An 18926-nucleotide genomic window follows, 5' to 3' on the forward strand; every position below is an offset into this window, starting at 1 on the left:
ATTCTAGTCTGTAGGATTTTGCGCCTGAATGTGGAAACTACTGCTTTATTAAATAGGCTGAATGAAAATCTTTTCCAGTGCAAATATCGATTAATGCTTTCTTGTACTTGTACATCTTTCTGGTCGAGGCTGGAAAACTGGGTAAGCTTTTTGAGCTGCAGCACTCCGCGTACATGATCTGCTTCCCATCCTGCTAGACCCTGCCATTAAATCCTGCATTTTAAAGTTTGCAACTCTGTAATGAGGATACCCTTTGTGGTGGTAGGCGGATGGATTGAAAACAGGTGTTTGTGTAGCTGTATTTGCTGCTGCTGCTGCATTTTGTGTCAAGCATTTTTGTATGATGATTGCCTCTTCTTTGAGCTTCTTTATTTGTTGGCGGAATCTTTGATATTGTATTATTCTTTTTGGGGGTGCTGCTGCTGGAGACGGTGCCGATGATGTATTATTATTGGTGGTGTTGCAGTTGTTGCAGGCAATAGTCTTTCGCCTTTCCGAGTCGAATGCTGCTCTTCTCACTTCATCTGATAAGCACAAATATGCCTGCCAATTTAATTGTCACCTCTTCTGCTTAGATAATAGTCTAACACTAGTCTGATTGAGATTCAATGATTGATTGTGATGCAGCTTGTTACATCATACAATGAAAATAATTACGTCTCAAGAGTAAGTAGCAAACAAAATCTTGTTTCAACTCATCACTAGTTTAATTATTATTTTAAGTGATGGGAAAAGAAATGGAAACCTGAGAAAGAAGCTTGAATGCAGTTTCAGCCTTGGAATGGTTGTTTTTATCAGGATGGACCTGTAATGCTGCATCAAATAGATGGATAGGTATGTATTTAGATATAAATACAATACAACACACACATGGATTGGATTAGTGTTACCAGCCAGCTAGGTACCTACCTAGTTTATGATACTGCTTCCTAATGGATTCGGAGTCTGCATTTTTGTCGACCTAGTTGAAGAAGTATATATAAGGCAGGCAGGGAGGAACACAACATCATCAACAACAACAACAACAACCAGAGAGAGAGAGAGAGATGGGCATTATTAATTGCGTACGTACTTACTTTGAGAAGACGATACCAGTTGATGAATGGTGGCTGATGCGAAGCACAATGTGCAGCAGATGCACATATTTGCTCTACAGCCAACTCTGACTCTGATTTTGATTTTGGTTTTGGTTTTTCTGCTGCTGCTGCTGCTGCTGCTTCCCCCTCGCTCGTCACCATATCGTCATATCATTATTAAGAAAATAAATAAACGATGAAATGAAATGGCCCTCAGAGATTCCTAGTATTATACTATACTATACTAAAGGATTGCCTCGTTCACTCATTCAATGACTGACCAGTGCTGGTAAATGTTAAATGTTATGTTAATGTGGGTGGAGTGGGTGGATGGGTAGGCAGGCAGGCAGGCAGTTAAGGAAGATAACAGAACAGAACAGAGCAGCGGGTGGGTTGGGTACTTGGGGTTGGGTTTTAATGCTGCTGCTGTTGCTACTGCCTTCAATTCAATTCCACTCCACTTACTATTATTTATTTATTTACCAATGGGGAGAGAGTACTATTGGAACTGTTACATACATATATGTTTAATTAATGCTATCTAAATACGTGTGTGTGTGTGTGTATCTATCTATGTAGCTCTACTGTAAATAGGGTTTGGATCTTCCAATACATTAAGAATTCAAAATAAAAATACAATCCAATCCAATCCAAGATCAGTACGTCTGTCACAATACGGTTTGATGTATAGGACAGTCATACTTTCCCATTTAATCATCTATTTTTCATTTCTTGGGAGCTCTACTCATAATGCTTCAATATTCATTAAACTCATTTCCAAGTCTGGATTTTTAACTCTATTCCTCAATCTAATCATTTGGTTAGCCAATCCAATATGTTATTCTTACAACTTACATACATAGTCTAAAAAGATACATAATTCTCGCAATGTATTATGTTAGTAACGAATAATATGTCACAACTTACTGTTGTACATTAGATTTTGTATCATTCCAGTTGATGCTTAACCATCACAACGTACAATCAGGCGCGAGTTTCTTCCAAGATGAAATCTCCTATAAAAAATTGTCAAAGTCACTCAGCTTCCTCTGAGAACAATGAATTGATCAGATTCACAAATAATGATTACAGAGATGACCGGAAGAGCGTGTCTGAATATATTTTTTACTTACAATTTCATGGTGTTTAAAGAAACAAAATTTTAATTGACATGTCATCAACAGAGGCAGACTATATTGCTCCAAACGAAGCTATTCGAGAAACAACTAGGTTTAGTAGAATTTTGAAGAATTTGCACAAAAAAATTGATCAATTCCCATAACAAAAAATCCATTGTCTCGTTAAGAACAAAAGCTAAGACATCACTTTATCCGTACAAAGGCCCTAGGGGGAAAAAACCGTTCTAGAGCATGTTAAAACTACAACACAATTTGCCGAGGTACTCACAAAGGCAATTACAAAAGAGAAGCTTCAATGATTCAGAAAAATAATTGAAGTTACAAATTAAGTTGAGGTATTAATGTTAAAAATGATTTGTAATTTTCAAAGACAGACTCATTCCCAAGATAAAGAGGAATTCTGAGGAAATGAATGTTCAAGAATGGATTTTTTTACTATTTTCAATGTATTTAATATGTTTTTAACTAGTACCAAAAAAAAAAAAAAAAACTCCTATAAATACCCACGTAGATAACCGAACAAGCAACAACATTTATTTCTAACATACCTCTCAACTACAATTTGATTTTGATCAACCACCATAGCGTTCCTTGAGCTGTTGAGGAGGCTCCTCTTCCATAATGCCTGAGCCTGCAGCAGCCAGGTACTCACGGATGCTGGTTTTACGATCGCCAAGGAATGTATGATCCAGGAAGTTGTCGAAGGCTGCCTCACCGAGGTTCTTTGCTGCCAATACACTACAGTGATGGTTCATTCGACAAATCAAATTGTATGGTATGGTTGGATGACCGATTTGGAATGGAAGAATATTCAATCAGAAGACCAAGTGATGACCGATTTGGAATGGAAGAATATTCAATCAGAAGACCAAGTGATGACCAATTTGGATGGATGGATGGATGGATGCAATGGTATAATTGCTAGTTAACCAATAATAACTGCACAGGCAGGTCGAAGAACCATACCATACATAAATAAATACTTGTAAACTATACTCACCAGTGGCGCAGGTAAACACGGCATGGTAAAATATCATCCAACCAGATCTTCTTAATACCATATCGTCCATATCGTTCAAAAAACATCTCTTCACTTCCTGCCGGAAGATGCATGTCCAGGGAAACTCTTAATGAATGAGCAATCGAAGACGGTACAACAACACTAAAAGAATGAAGTACTTTAGCAAGAAAAAAGGAAAATAAAGCAAGACCGGCATGAATCAACAATGCCAGAAAGACATTCTTATTGTTTAACTTCTAGCATTAAAATATTATTTGCATATTACATGATGTTATCATCGAAATAGAGCCTGGGGAGAAATCAAATCTATCAAAAAGGCAAACATATCACATATGTGTATAAAGAAAATTAATTGTTGACTTATCTACGGACTGTTTGATACTAACACTAAAATACAAAAATAAAAGCTAATATCGTGACAAAATGGATGTTCACCTTTGCATCTGTCATGGAAGTATTCTTCATCACTATAACGTGTGCATAGTACCTGCATCACCGCAAGGAACAAGACTTAGTCAAACAACCACGAATTTAACTCAAACAGATAGAAAAAGGAAATGCTGATTCATGCTCACCGCTGGAGTAGTGTAAAGCAGCCCATTAAATGTTTCTGGTGTCACCTACAAATACAAGTATCATCTTACAATCTTGACAAGAAAGAAGAAAAAAAAAAAAAAAAACAATTGTGACAAGTATGGATCACATAAGACACACATACACACAAGTTATAAAGATGTTTTAACTTACAGCTAAAAAGCGGAATTCGTGCTCCCGTTCAATAAAAGCTGGTATCTGAGTTGGAAAATAGCAAAATCACAAGTCAGCATCACTTTCTCAAGTGCAGCAATGCATGCACTTTATGAGCAGAGCAACTAATAGTTTTATACCTCTGATCTCCGTATCTCAAATGTTGTCACTACAAGATTTTCACCTTCACATGGCTCCACGCTCAAGCTAGAGATCTCCTGCTTGGCAATGGTACATATCACATCAGATCAGAACAACCGGTACCACTGCTAAATTTACGAAAGGATCAAGTTTAGATCTCCTGCTAGGCAATTAGACGTATCATCAGGAATCATAGCATAAAGGTGCTAAGCTCACAGAAGAAATGTCTTGTCTCAATTCTATCCACATACATGTTACATAACAATCCATGTACTCTGATTCTGTACATTAAAATCTACCCAAAAGTCATTCCTCAGCCAAAATTTAGCCTTAAATATGTGCAATCATATACATTATTAGCAATCAAGTACAGTGCATTTGCAATGTTATGGATAACAAATTCGGATCAAAAGTTTACATGTAAAGGGAAAGTATTTACCCAAAACCGAGATTTTGGAGCGTGTGAAGGTTTTATATACAAAAAAAAAAATCAATCACGGAGGTAGGACGATTCAAACAAGTAGTTAGACTTGGACAAAACAAATGTTTGTTTCCTCGTCTAGTTTCTACACAATTACACACAAAGCTTCTGCAGACTGCCAGAGATATATTATAAAAGGTTGGACCTTGGTTTCAGGCTTAGCTATGCCGCGTTGAAAGAAGACAGGAGCAACGTGAGCAAAAACTCTTCGAAATCCCATCAACATCGCGACTCTAAAGTTGATCAAATCCGGAAACGTACTCCGCGCACTCCTTTCTGCAAAATCACCACACAACATTTTACCATCTAAGTAGAGAACACATCCGAAAACGGACTAAACCTAAAATTCCGTATCAGTAAAGGCAGGAACCAGAGAGAAGAGAGCCGAAGCCGCAGACTGAAACGAGTCCGTCGGGGGAAACAATTTGCTCAAAATCGACCTCATCCTTGAGCTCGAAAGGCAACACTTTCGGCGGGAGAGAATCTCCGGCGGCCATAACAGAGCAATGGCTGAGGAGCCGCGTGGAAGGCGCTAGTATTGAGAGGCGAGGACACGTGAGGGGCACGTGAGGAAGGAGCGAGAGAGAAGCAGAAGCACGTGGAAGAAATGGAGAATGAGCAAGTGTCTGAGTAAGACGCATTAAGCTGCTGCTGTTGCCTTTGCTACTCGCGTTGGAAGAAATCATTTGTTTTTGATTTTCTGCTCTTCAGTTCTGTGTGAACTTCTCGCTCTCTCTCTATATATAGCTTATATAAATAAGAAATCGAGCTTATATAATAATGTGTTAACCTGCCGTTGCCGTTAGTCTATTATAATGTAACTCGTCTGTCGGGCTTAGTTAGTATGGCTGCGACTTCCGCGATATTAAAAAGAAAAAAAAATCGAGTTTTAACGAGCTCAAACAAACAATTTGTTTGTTTTACAACTCTGAGGATCTGTAATTTTATGAAATTGCGTCCAAATTCTTTATTTTTCTAAAACTGAGGAGATTTGGAGCAATTTCGTAAAATCACTAGTAAATTTTGTACAATTTAGCCTAATTATTAAGTAATGAAGATATGTATTAACAAAAATAATTATAGATAAAAATTAAGATAATTAAATAGTTTAATTAAAATTAAAAAATTTTAAAATTTAAATTTTAAAATATGATTGCACTGTATAATCAATTTTTCAAAAAAGAAAAAAAAAATTTATATGGAACGAAAGAAAATAAAAAATAAAAACAAATTATATAAGATCGAGGGAGTATTTAATAGTAATTTAGAATATTTAGACATAAACAAACAATATACCAGTAATACTCAATCAGTTACAATATGGAGTATATAAACATAGCAGTGATTAAGATTTCGCACGTGTTGGAAAAATAAGTTGAAGAATATTTATACTCCAGAGACAGCTAGTAATACCACTGCCTCTGCTTCTAATGGAGCATAGTTTCAATGGTCTGTACGTATCCTTTCGTGTGGTATGTATGTATGGTACATAACATAATGAGGAGAGGTTAATATACAACAGTGAAAAATAGGGAACTATATATCTGGCTCAGTGACCCAGCCATGAATTGATCGAAACCATTATACTTGTACACACATAACTCAGTGAAATACCTGCGCTGATGCATAGTACTCACTCTCGTTGAACACGGGCCTTAAGTCTTCCTTCGACATGAAGTCCAAAGGGAACGAAACCAGGTGCCCTTTGATGGATTCGAGTCTTTCCATTGGATCCATCTCTATCACTTTACCATCTTGGTAGGTCTCCAGCTTGTTAGGGGCTATCCCTAAATCAGTAGTTGAGTGCCCAAACTTTTCTCTCCAAGAGCTCATGCATTGTCGAAGTGAAATCCTGCATATATATATGTATATATAGATTGAGCGGGGATTATGTAAAAGGGACTTGCATGTAAAATGGCAGCAATTGTGCTGGCTTAGTTAGGCGTACCTTGTGTGTATCAGGTCGTTTGGGATACAAGCAAAGACATCTTGATAAATCGCCGTATTTGTCTGTCAGAGATAAAATGAACCTCGATTAGTAAATGATGAATGCAGAAATTGATATCAGTTCGACTATAATGGCTGAGTATCAGTAATGTGGAAACATGTTTTTTTTTCCTTATTATTCATTTACATTTTGAAAACTATTTACCTTTGCAGTTGATACCCACAAATCCTTGTAGGTTGCATCAATCACGGGATCTTTTATTTGATTAATCTGTAATAGCAAAACAAACTCGTCAAATCATGGCTTTTAAAAATACTATGCAACGGCTTCCTATATTTATGTAGCTGTGAAGAACTAGACCTCTTTGGCGTGAAGACCAAGGTGCTCGGACCACAGTGAAAGACGAAGACTCAATGAGAACTTCCCTGCTTTCCAAGGCTTGCCACCAATGGATGAATCTACAAATTCTCTGTCCTCGATTAGTACTCCAATCTGCAAATACCAATCCAATTTAAAAAATATTTTCATTCTTTGTCATTATTGTACTAGGTACTTTTCCTTGCTTAAAATGAATGGATCAATTTATTACCAATTCTCATTAAAACATATGTCCACATGTTTGAGCACAAAATTGGAGGACGAATGAAGTAAAAATAATAGTAATAGTGGCAGAGAATTTAGTTGAATACATTAATTAATGCAACACTCAAATAACCAATGAAATGCGGGCAGGGCCAGTTGCATATGACACAACCTTGTGGACCAAACGAAATTTGTTGGAGGCGTTGGATGACTGGATCCAACAGTCAGGCTGCTACTGAGAGAGTAATCCTAAACCCAATTTTGAGCTCAGAGTACAAGTGAAAATGAACTAAACTACCCACCACTAGTATTCAAGATAATGCCAGGCAACAAATAGCAAGTAAAATTTTTCAATAGAGGATCTAATATATATCTTATACTTGAAGCAAACAGATCACCAAAATGATTAAAAATTGTGCAAACATGCAGTAACACCCTAAAACGATTGCAGATGGTAACTCCACTCTGAGTGGATCATGCCTCAGGTAACTAGCAACCCTGACTACAATAAGAGAGCTATAATATGCATGCATTGTGAATAATTTGTAAATTTGGAGAACGTGTTCTGTAATGCCAACAAAAAAGAAAAAAAAAAAAGAAAAAATAATAATAAAATAAAATCTTATCAATAATAAGACATTACCTCAGAGTCTCTAGATCCGAGCAAACTTCTGTCATTAATATTTGCAGAGCCAACCAATGTAGTCCGGTCATCAATTATCATGATTTTGCTATGAACATACACCTTAGGAAAGACAAGCATAAAAAAATCATCAGGCTTAATAGCAAGAAGTCCTTTCAAAAAATAGGCAAAGCAACTTTATTGGCACAGGTGTAACAGTAACTGCAGAGTGCAAAATATATCATGCCAACTGGATAAGTGAAACATCAAATCAAACACATATTTGTATTTTATCAAATACATCTAGGTCAAATTTTTACTATTCCTAACCCCACATCCACACACAGCCTTAGGTTTTGGCATGCCCCTTGGAATTATCAATCCCTCCCTTCGGAGACTTATTTTGGTCGTATCTATGTGGTTTCCAACTCTAAATCTGGATGTATCAAAGATTTTGGGTATTGAAAAGAAGATACTTGGACGTGGGATATCAAGCTATGCCGCCCTCTTTTGACTAGGAAAGAGAATTCGAAGAACTAATATCCAGCCCCTCTCAATTAGCCTCAAATCCAGATAGACTGAGGTGGAAGACAATGTCCAGCGATTCCTTTTCCAGTCAATCCTAGCATTGGATTGAGACTAATAGATTTTCATCATGGGCTCTGAATCTATTTGTGTGGGGGAAAGTTCCTCCTCATAGAGAGAACACATTTGCCTGGAAGTTGGTTAAAGGAAATCTCCTTATCATAGTTAGCCACCATGTAGAAGTTTATTATATTCGCAAAAGAAAATCAAGTTATATAAAACAATAAATAATATATATATATTTAGTTTTAAATGGGCCTAAACTAATAATAAAGAACGAGCCTAATCTAGCAGAAGGCTTGTAATCTATTTCTTTAGTCTCACCATCCTAACATATAAGTTTTCTGAGACATGCATTAAAGTCTTGAAAAATTGAAAGTGAAAAACTCAAGTTTCTGCAAAGGCAGCATAAACAGAAGGCTATACAATTCAAAGATCGGATATCCTTGATCAAAGAAGACATACATCTTTTTATAAAAGAAAAGCTGATGTACCTGACTAGTGGCGATAGGACCACCGTCAAAAAGTCTGCCATAAGCTCTCAGTCCATAAAAGGATATATAATCATGCATTTTAGGGCCAGCAAGATCATAAAGATTGTGCAATATGGAACTGTGCCCTCTGCATATTGTTCGATACTGCCAATGCATTATAGCTCTCACAGATGCAGCACCAGAATCATCCACACCCCCCTATACAATTGACATGACAAAAAATATGAGAGAAACCTGATTCAGAGAATAGGCACTGCCCAAAAATAAAAACAGTACCTGAAAACCAGGTAGGAGAGGTATAACAATAATGACCCTGAAACACTTCTTCTCATTGTATGCTCGCATAATGCGCCTGTATAATGCTTCCAAAACACGATTTTGAATAATTTCATCACCCGATAAACCAGAGATGAAGAATTGATTCTGGAAGAAATTCAACAATATCACTTCAGAAAACGATCTCATTACATGAATTTATGTAATGCTGAATCATGACAAATGAAAAGGAATTATATATCTCATGCTAACCCCATCTGTTGCTCCATTCTGTGCTTAATAGACATATCAACTTATCATGTATCTTTCTTAACCATTCATAATATGGACACAACATAGATCATTTTACTTTATCGATCGCCCTATATGGTCTCAATCTCACTTTCCACAATTAGACATATATAAATTAAAATTACTTTTGGACATGTCAGAAGTCTATACTGCCGGTTCAGCTGAAATTTTCTCATCATTGTTATTTGTATAACATTATTTAGAAGGAAAAAAATAACAATAAATAAACAATAATTGAAGAAGAACAATTACAAACCTCAATATAGACATAATGTTCTGCCCTTTCAATAAGTGAACAGTACGCATTATGAATACTTTCTTCAATCTGGCTTGTACCTGCTGACCACTGGCTAGCGCTCCTTATAATCTGAGAACCACAGGTCATCCATATTGCTACCAGAGTTAATTAATTATTGGATTTGAATCGCCTCTTTAGAAGAAAAAAATAATTATGGAGAACCAAACGAAGATCAGAAACACTACAAATCTCATACGCAGATGCAATTCAAAAAGTTTCATCTCAATAATTTGAAATAAGATAAGCTTAGATATAGGTGTCCAAGGTTGGGCCAAAGCAATTAAAACACACTTTCTACTATCATTTATACACATTGTGTATTGGTCACTCAGCAAACCATGTGATTCTTTTCAAGTATTCTATAAGGAGTTTTTCAGTCATTTACAGAAACAAAGGCTCTGTTTCATGAAGTTTGATTTCAATTTTTTACTATGCCATTCTTACGATTCTCTATAAAAATATATTATTTATTCTCATAATCCAAACCACTATTTAAACCAAAATATAAAATCAAACCTCGAGAAAACAAACCCAAAAGAAATATAGGTTATATTTTTTTAGTAAGTTCTTTTGCTTCATTACTATACTATTCCCACGCTCCTCAAGAAAAATACCCTCTTACCTCTCATAAACCATCACATCAAACCAGTATGCAAAAACAAAATACGAACACAAACATAAACCAAACACATCCATAGAAATCATTGTGAGATAACTTGAACAGCTGCAATGATAGCACAGATAAATACACGAGAGAGTCAAGACAGCGACATTTACAAAATATTAAACTAATGAGTTTCTTCTGTTTAGCTTTGTGTGTATGGTATAGAAATGTGTTTAAGAGTCCTGAACCCACTTCTGAAATTAAAATTGAAATAAATTTACAAATTAGTTAAAATATAATAAAAACGAGCTAAAGGTGGGTTGGAATTGAAGAAAAAAAGTCTCTTATAATATATGGGTCAAGACTCAATCTACCAACCCATTTCTGACATGGTTGCCGCCCCTATCCCTATGAAATATACATGCCGAATATTCTTTCGAAAATATAAGCTTTTTGTGGCAAAGTTAGTGTACAAAAATCTTCTCTTACCATTATTGCTCATTAGATGTAAACTACTTAATGATTGTGTAAAACAAAAAAAGAGATTTTGAAACCTTAAAATAAATTACACAGGCAAATATATCACTGATCAGATTTAAAGAGGAGGTTAGCAATTTGTCGCATAAAAATGTAAACAAAGATAATGAAAACACCTGACAACGAGTTGATACACGAGGTCCAACTTGTCCAGTTTCATCAGCAGAAATGACTTGATCAGCTAGTTCCTGTGGCTCCCACCACTCTTTTTCTGAAACCTCTGGTCCAGGATGCAATATATGGGCACTCTGGGGATCAAAGCTGTCATGACCATCCACAAAATCCCTCATGGGCATACCGGTGTTTAATGGTTCAATTTTGCATTTACGGAAAGAGAACGGACTCCTGCTAGGCTTGCTTGGCAGATCATGAAGATCATCCAATGTGTTAAACCCATATAACATTGGTTCTATCTTCCCTGCATCTGGCCCATCAACCTCTTGTGGCATAAGCAGTGGGACATCTTGAAGTGAAGATGGGTTGGAAAATGAATCATTTCTTTTGATGCCTTCATGATCAACATGGTTATTCTTATTGCTGAAGTTTATCTCTTCACTTCTTCCCATGTAATGAGGAATAACCATGTGATGCTGAGGCATAAGTAGAGGGATTGTGTTTTCATTTGGAGCTTTATTTCTCTGCAAGATCATAAGACAAAAGTAAATGACAAACAACTTTAAAATAACTTACGCTTGAAGCATTAAAAAGAAAACTCAAAATCAACCTTCGCATAGTTCCATCTTTGCACAAAATGCCTGGCTACATCACGGCAGGCTGAGCCCCAAAGGGCACAATGAACATCATGCCAAGGCATGCGTGGATATTTCAATCTATCTAACTCATCCTTCATTGTGTCCTCCCAGGAATTTGGTTCTGATTCCCTGCAATAGTATATCATATCAAATATTTTGCATTATTGTGTAATGAAAAATAAAAAATAAAAAAATCAGTTCCAAAAATAAATTAGAGAGAAATGGCAAACAAAGAGTCAAATATATGATTGCTATCGTACAACAGAAACAATAAGAATCTCAAGTTTGGAACAGCAGGAAGCAGTTAAGTTTCTATCTTTTTATTTTTTACTTATTTATTTTTCTAGTGAGAATAATTTTATTTAACAAGGAAAAAGAAGCATTACATACCATTGGAAGGTCTAGAGAGAGAAACATAGAAACCAGGAAACGATAAATCAACAATAAAGATAACAGATGCTAAACTTTCTATTTAAATAATATTTCCATCTAAAGAAAATTAAGGCAACTATTTAGAGGCTAGTTGCAGTGAAACTGATCTGCTCCAGCTAACTAGAGAGACTGTCTAATGATAAACAATCAAGACCTAACCACTGCTGCACAAAAGTAGAAACAATAGAAATTGCTTATCATCACCAGCAAAAGTAGGTTTGAAGATACCTTGGGTTGTAATAATCTTTTCCCGGCCATATTTTTGGCGGATAATCACACAATTTATGTTTCCCAGAATCATAACGGCCAAAGCACATATCGAGTCCACCAATGAAACATATTTGGTGATCCACAATAACAATTTTTTCGTGGTGGGACCTATGCACCAGAATATGCAACAAGGTTTAAAAGGTTTCAATAGCAAACGTTAAAAGAAGGTAAGTACGTACAGAATTTTACTTGATATAGTAAGCATACCATAAATAGACACCAGAAGAAAAATGGTCAGGATACCGAAGTACTCTGATATTCTCATGAATGCTCAGAAGTTTTCTCTTGCTATAAACACTGTTAATTTTGAGAGCTAAGGCAACCTCTTTGTAGAGAAGAATGTATACCTGCATAATTAAAATTGAGTATGAAATAAAATAGAAAAAGATAATAGGCATATAGACATTTAAGTAAAAAAAAAGAAGTGCGAAGATGTGTAGAGGATAGCATGCAGAATCTCCGAAGATTGAGAATACTAAGTTCCATGCCCGTTGCCTCTAAGGCGTATTCCCATACTTTCTAGGGTAAAAGAACAAACCAGTAACTTTGCCATAATGCCTCATGTGAAAGAACTTTGGTTCTATTTACAAATAAAATCTCGCAGAAACTGCAGGTGTATTTGTTCAGGGGTTTGAGTTTTGAATAGTAAAAAGTTTTGATAATGAATAGTTGTTAAGGTGTTGATGTGATATTTTGAACAACAAAATTAATTTTTAGTATAATATAAAAAAAAAATAAAAAATAAGAGTTTGATTTAATCTTTTCGGGATGAAAAAAATAGTGAATAGTGAAAATCTTGAAGGGTGTGTTTATTTGAGGGATTGGATTTAATATACACTATTCATTCCATTTTTTCCCCCCAAAAACATCAAATCAAACACCTATTTTTCATTTTTTATATTATACTAAAAATCAATTTTACATTCAAAACATCACATCAACACCTATTTATATCACATCATACAACTATTTAAATTCAAAATTTTTACTATTCAAATCCCAACTCAATATCCAAACCCTCAAACAAACACACCCGAAAAAAATCCCCAAACAAACACAGCTGCAGTAGACCTCTCAGTGCAGCAATCAGCACCTCCCCAAAAATATTGAAACATAAAATCTCAGATGAGTGGCTTTAACAAACTTTATTTTCAAGTTTGACAACATTAATCAGCATCTCTCTTCCTCCAGATATTTAAAGAATTATGTTTTACTCCACTAGTTCCCTGACATATCACCTGACAAATCAAAATATTATCCTTTCTTACCAATACAAAGCATAATTTAATAAATCTTCAATTATATGATAGATCATTCCACACCATGAAAAGTTTTATAAGAACAAGACCAACCATACACCTGTGATGCATTCTGATTGTTTATTTACAAAAACCACTTTGTGTGCAGTCAGAAGTTCATGCATATGACACCAGTAAATCTGGCTATTGCTAATGCATACAAAATACAATTCAATGTATGTAAAACTAGCAAAATCACAAGTATTTTCCTAGCCATTCAGGATGCACTTCTGAGAATTTTATAGAATATTAGATAAATCACACTACCTGTACACCTTGCTTGGCTTTAGACTCCAACAAAAAATCAAGCCGAGATGATGTATTTGCATGAAATGGACGCCGCAAGTATAGTTCAGGGCACAGCCACCACCCACATATGAATATCTGCATTAAAGCATATTACAATTTGCAGCAAAAACCCATTTATCCTACTCCAAGAAAAATTCATAGACGCAGACGAGAGTAAACTCCACCTCTGATTTTGCTTCCTCAATGGCCAAAGCAATTGCTTCAAAAGCAGCACAACCATCCACAAACCATTGAGCCTGACTCCCATCTTCGGTCAAACCACGGGGAGGAGCAAAAGAACCGAAACGATGGGGATAACACCACCCTTCAGGTGGTCTAAGACCAGCATCATTGATTGCAGCTACCCAATCTTTTAATTTGGCATTCGTTTTGGTTCTAAGTTTTATGCTTCTAGTGCCACAAGTCACCTGGCATGCATCAAAATCTTAAATACGGTACCATGCAAATTGCAGCAAAGTAAAACTCTCAGTTCAGTTAGATTGGATAAGTGCAATACTATAGCAAGCTCTCACTTATTTTTTGCATGAATACTTAGAATATATACCACTCTTAATATGCTCGTAGTGCCATGAGTCACCTGGCATATGCATTTAAATCTTAGAAGATAGTACCATGCGACTTTTAGCAAACTATAACACAGTTAATTATATGGTAAATAACAGTTATACTCAAGCAAGCTCCCACTTAGTTTTTGCATCAATACTTCGAACATATATTACCTTATAAAATGGAGATTAAAAAGGATAATTCTTTCCAACTTAGGTTGTAAGAAAAATGCTAGTTCTTTCCAACTTAGATGAAAAACAGAAGCTACTTCCTTCCCATATAGTCCTTAGAATTCAGTCTTTTTTATATCGTGAAAACTCACAACTTGACTTACCCAAAGCAATGTCCGCAATGCCATATTTAGACACATGATTGGATCAGATTAAGGGGTGGCAAGGCACAGGTGCTATTAGCTGTAAAGTTAACAAACCCTCTCCCTTAAATAGAGAAGATCTATATCACATATTATTGCCTAAACAAGTTGTTGCCAACAATCTGTAATTCTGTATATGTAAGTTACAGGATAAGCTTTTGTTCAGACCGGTGCTTAACTATCCATAGCACAACTGCTCAAACATGCAAGAATCTCCCAATTGATTGTCCACTGAAGACTAGTGACTATTGGGTTATGATGTTAAAAAGAGTGGTACTAGATTATCACACCACCACCTGTGGAGGAAAGAGAAAACTTCAAGAAAGCTAATGAATGATATATCTCACACCTTACCCTGAAATAATGGCGCAATGGATTATGATCGATAACTTCCTTGGCCAGTGACACTCTGCCCTCTCCATTACCATCTGAAGCAGGTAGAACGTCAAAAACAATAATGTCTAAAGGCTTGGGATCATAAGGGTCCTTAAGAAAGGCCAAAAATCCAGGTTTCAATACAGCCCAAACCTGCAGATGATCCAACTCTATTGTCAACAGTTTCAAGAATCATAAGTTCCAGAGTATGTGGTTGCAATACTTTTAAGCATCAAAACAAAAGCAGCACCAGAGATAGTAGAAAGAAAATGAGCATAGGAAATCAGATCATAAATCAAAACAAGCTGAAAAGATAAAAGAGTAATAAATAGAAAGGGAAGGGTGTAAACCATCATATATCAGTTTTCTTCTACTTTCAGAATTTTGTATTTATTTATTTTGTAAAAATCTTAAATCAGTCTTAAATCTTGATTTATCATAATCAAATAAATAGCCCAGTGGGCTACATGCAGGAAGATCCTATAATATCCAGGTACCACATGCTAGCAACTATACTTCATTTCAAATTCAATTTAAGACTTTGAACAACCATTACTAGTACTTTGCACAGAAAGAATACCTTCTGAGTCCACTTTCCCTGAAAACTCTACATTCAAACTTTTAAGATCATAAAATTTCTTTAGGATGGATGATCAGACAGTGCATACCGGTGGATTTGAACAATAAAAGTACATGATTATATTTAGTTTCAGCAAAAATAGCATTTGGAAAATCAATGAGTCCAAAAGAATTAAAAAAATAAATAAAATCCAAGTATAGGTACACTGGATGGGGAAAAAATGGCTTCAGTTGATAACCAAAGAAGGGTAACGTTTCAACAGCATGCAAAGCATTTAATCAAACTTCATTAAGATTTAAGAAAATGACATACCACCTTATAACTCAACTAACCATAGCAACATAAACATTTGGATTTTGTACAACATGAAGCTATTCTATTAAGCCATGCAGTGATCACCACAAAAATATCAAACCTTTTGCCAATTATCCCTGCAGCACCAACAGCACAGGCATGAACAACAATTTTGGTCGCCATCATTCTCCAAGTTTGGTAAATGCCTCACCGATACATATTCTTCTTTCAGCTTAGGACCATATTCTGGAGCAAAAGATAATCTTGAAACTTCCAAAAACCTGCACACCTACAACATACATAAAGCTTACCACAAATGTTCTAGTAATGTGCCAGTAAAACAGACCATTTGGATTAAGGAAAATTACTTGCATACATGTGTCCTGTAAGCAACAACTATAGTACAAACTGTTTGAGGAGTAGTTATTGGATAATAACCAATCAGGATTATCAAATCACAGGGCAAACAACAGCCAATTAAGATTTTGAATGCTTAACAAACTGCTAGAGACACTCCCTTGAATGAATTTCACATGGTACACTTTTTAAGGATCTAGATTGGCTTTGCAGTCAACTTTCTTGGGTTGAAAAAGCAGTTTTTTGGACTATAAAGTAAGGTATCTCCTCTACCAACAGAATTCTCACTACAATCGCCCCATGCCACCATTCTAGTCTGCCACAACCAATGACAGCAGAAATCTCAACACAAGACCCAATGGTGATACCTGATCATAAATATTCTCACTATAGATAATAATACATCTACGAATTATGTTAACATTTAGCTTTACCTCTCTGGAATTCACAATATCTATATTGCTTAGAAAATGATTCAAGTATCCCTGCATTGCTCCTTTTGCTCGGTCAGACATTGAATGCTGCCTTCCAAGTGCTGGCCGAATAATTGGAAGGGCAGCAATTGATGGAACATCTCTGAACAAAAAACTACCTGTAAGATATATAACTATTACAATAGCAACCAACACATCTTATTCCAGTAAGATCTGAACAAGTCATTGCTTGACTAACAAGCACCTGTTTCTGGAACATCCATCAGTGCGTGAGGGAACAACCTCATCATCAGGTTCTTCATCATCCTGCATAACTGTTGTGTGATCTCCAATTCCTATGTTTTGAAGCCATTCTTTAACCTTCACAAAATTGAATCGAGTATAAATTAACCTATATAAAGATTTAAGACAAATAAAACTGTGATGGTAGCCAATACTAGCCACTCCTCAGTGCTACAATAAGAAGAAAACAGTTGATTTTCTCATGTAATATGCACAGCCAATATTGAAAACATGCACCACTAGACCACCAAGCTAATGCAATTGCAAGTTTGATAAGATAAATTTAGCTACCTGCTCCTGCTTTTCATGTATCTCCTCGATAAATTTCCGCTTCTTCAGAGCAAAGTGTAGATAGAATACATGCGAAGCTTTCTTCACCAATTGCCACTTGAACTAACACAAGGAGGAGAAACTTTCATCAATTTGGGCAAGTGAGTCTAACCTCAGTTAATAAAAGCCTCACAAATACCAACCAAAACAAAGTAACCATATACTTCTATATATGTTTGAACCTCAAACTTCAGGGAATAAACAGCCAGCTGCAATAATTTAATAAACACCCAAAAATGTTTCAAGAAAGACAAACCCGGTATTTGCTTAGTGCTCTTTGTTTTGTTTTTAAACAGTACTTGCGTTAAACATAATTCTTTGAATATTATTTATGCAGTTTGATTTAGCACTAAGGTTTTGTTTATAGAGCATCTTCATCAATTCCAAATTTTCGGATAGAACGAACACAAGAAAATCACAATATGAAAAATAAATAAATAAATAAAATCAATGGTTCAATCCACATATTCAAGAATTTGACCTCGCAAACATGCGGATGCCATTAAATCTCCAGCAAGGTCAACAAAACCATCACAATAACCCAAAATCCTTACTCTTGTAGGGGATTCGGAAAACAACGGACTACGAGATACCCACTCTGGGATCAGAAAATAATAATCCAACTTTACCATTTTCGCTCAAAACATCCTATAAGGATGAAACATCGCCCACAAAAAAATCGGAAAATCGTACTAACAAAATGCATCAGGAGCACCCCTACCAGCACAATTAACAACTGCATACCTCTTTGTATTGGAGCTCAATCGTGTATGTCAGTTGCATTGGACTAATATCGCTAGCGTCGGGTCGCGATACATGAATTATGGTAGCTTGCGGCAGCTCATCAAAAATCCGAGCCGTCTCGCCACTAAGAAAATTCGGGTTATGAAACGAGAAAAACGAGGAAGTCAAGGACGGCAATCCCGACGGCGGCGGCGCCTCCTTCTGCATTTGAGCGTACTTGGGGCCGTCTCTGCCCATCAACTGCTCTGCGGACGCCATTTGGTAAATACGAAGTATGCCGAAATCAGAAATCGAAGACTGCAGCAAAGGCGAATTCAGAGATCCATCGGAGGTTTCCGGAAGAAAGAAAACCTTTGAAATTAGAAGAGGAAAGCAAATTAAAAAGGAGAGACGACACGACACGACACGACACGAGAGATGTCCAGTCCAGTTGTGATTCGTGAATTTTAATTATAATTTTTCTATTTTTTTATTTTATTCATCACAATATTGAAACTTCGATAGTGTGCAATCTCCGGTCAATCCATCCACCAGATTCGTACCCGGGTTTATACGGATCGGGTTTGGATGGTCCGAGTAGTATCCGGGTTTGGAGGGCAATGACTTGATGCCGCTCTTTTTTTTATTCTAACGGATTACTGTTTATTTTTAAAAAATTATCGCACCAAATGCTTTTTTTTTTTCACAAAATATTATTTAACACTATTT

The 18926-nt window shown here is 36.0% G+C and overlaps 3 protein-coding genes across 7 annotated transcripts; all 3 read right to left on the reverse strand.

Moving 5' to 3' along the window:
* Positions 1-37: 37 nt before the first annotated feature.
* On the reverse strand, positions 38-1243 carry LOC127266453 (uncharacterized). Of its 2 annotated transcripts, none has more exons than XM_051296713.1 (4): positions 1077-1243; positions 910-961; positions 746-813; positions 38-543 (listed from the first exon to the last, which is right to left on the reverse strand). In XM_051296713.1, the coding sequence occupies exons 1-4, from the start codon at positions 1236-1238 to the stop codon at positions 91-93; spliced, it is 735 nt and encodes a 244-aa protein (XP_051152670.1). In that variant the 5' UTR covers positions 1239-1243; the 3' UTR covers positions 38-90. The 2 variants fall into 2 exon arrangements, with proteins under 2 accessions (XP_051152670.1, XP_051152671.1); XM_051296714.1 differs by having other exon boundaries at positions 379-524.
* On the reverse strand, positions 1208-5356 carry LOC127266452 (uncharacterized). Of its 4 annotated transcripts, none has more exons than XM_051296711.1 (9): positions 4976-5356; positions 4751-4881; positions 4124-4201; positions 3984-4028; positions 3812-3846; positions 3672-3723; positions 3216-3312; positions 2764-2942; positions 1208-2092 (listed from the first exon to the last, which is right to left on the reverse strand). In XM_051296711.1, the coding sequence occupies exons 1-8, from the start codon at positions 5289-5291 to the stop codon at positions 2788-2790; spliced, it is 909 nt and encodes a 302-aa protein (XP_051152668.1). In that variant the 5' UTR covers positions 5292-5356; the 3' UTR covers positions 1208-2092; positions 2764-2787. The 4 variants fall into 4 exon arrangements, with proteins under 4 accessions (XP_051152668.1, XP_051152666.1, XP_051152667.1 ...); XM_051296709.1 differs by having other exon boundaries at positions 2764-2953; positions 4976-5349; XM_051296710.1 differs by having other exon boundaries at positions 2764-2953; positions 3812-3856; positions 4976-5343.
* A 611-nt stretch (positions 5357-5967) lies between these two features.
* Positions 5968-18638, reverse strand: LOC127266525 (phospholipase D zeta 1). The gene is made up of 20 exons (XM_051296786.1): positions 18219-18638; positions 17436-17537; positions 17107-17222; positions 16863-17004; positions 16193-16360; positions 15177-15350; positions 14068-14310; positions 13862-13978; positions 12504-12643; positions 12255-12404; positions 11567-11723; positions 10959-11480; positions 9660-9770; positions 9113-9259; positions 8837-9034; positions 7779-7880; positions 6914-7045; positions 6758-6823; positions 6554-6615; positions 5968-6457 (listed from the first exon to the last, which is right to left on the reverse strand). Exons 1-20 carry the CDS (start codon positions 18474-18476, stop codon positions 6208-6210), a joined length of 3357 nt encoding a protein of 1118 aa, XP_051152743.1. The 5' UTR covers positions 18477-18638; the 3' UTR covers positions 5968-6207.
* Positions 18639-18926: the final 288 nt, after the last annotated feature.

Source organism: Andrographis paniculata, unplaced genomic scaffold, assembly GCF_009805555.1.
Source record: "Andrographis paniculata isolate CXL003 unplaced genomic scaffold, ASM980555v1 Contig76END, whole genome shotgun sequence".
NCBI classification, from domain to species: Eukaryota; Viridiplantae; Streptophyta; class Magnoliopsida; order Lamiales; family Acanthaceae; genus Andrographis; species Andrographis paniculata.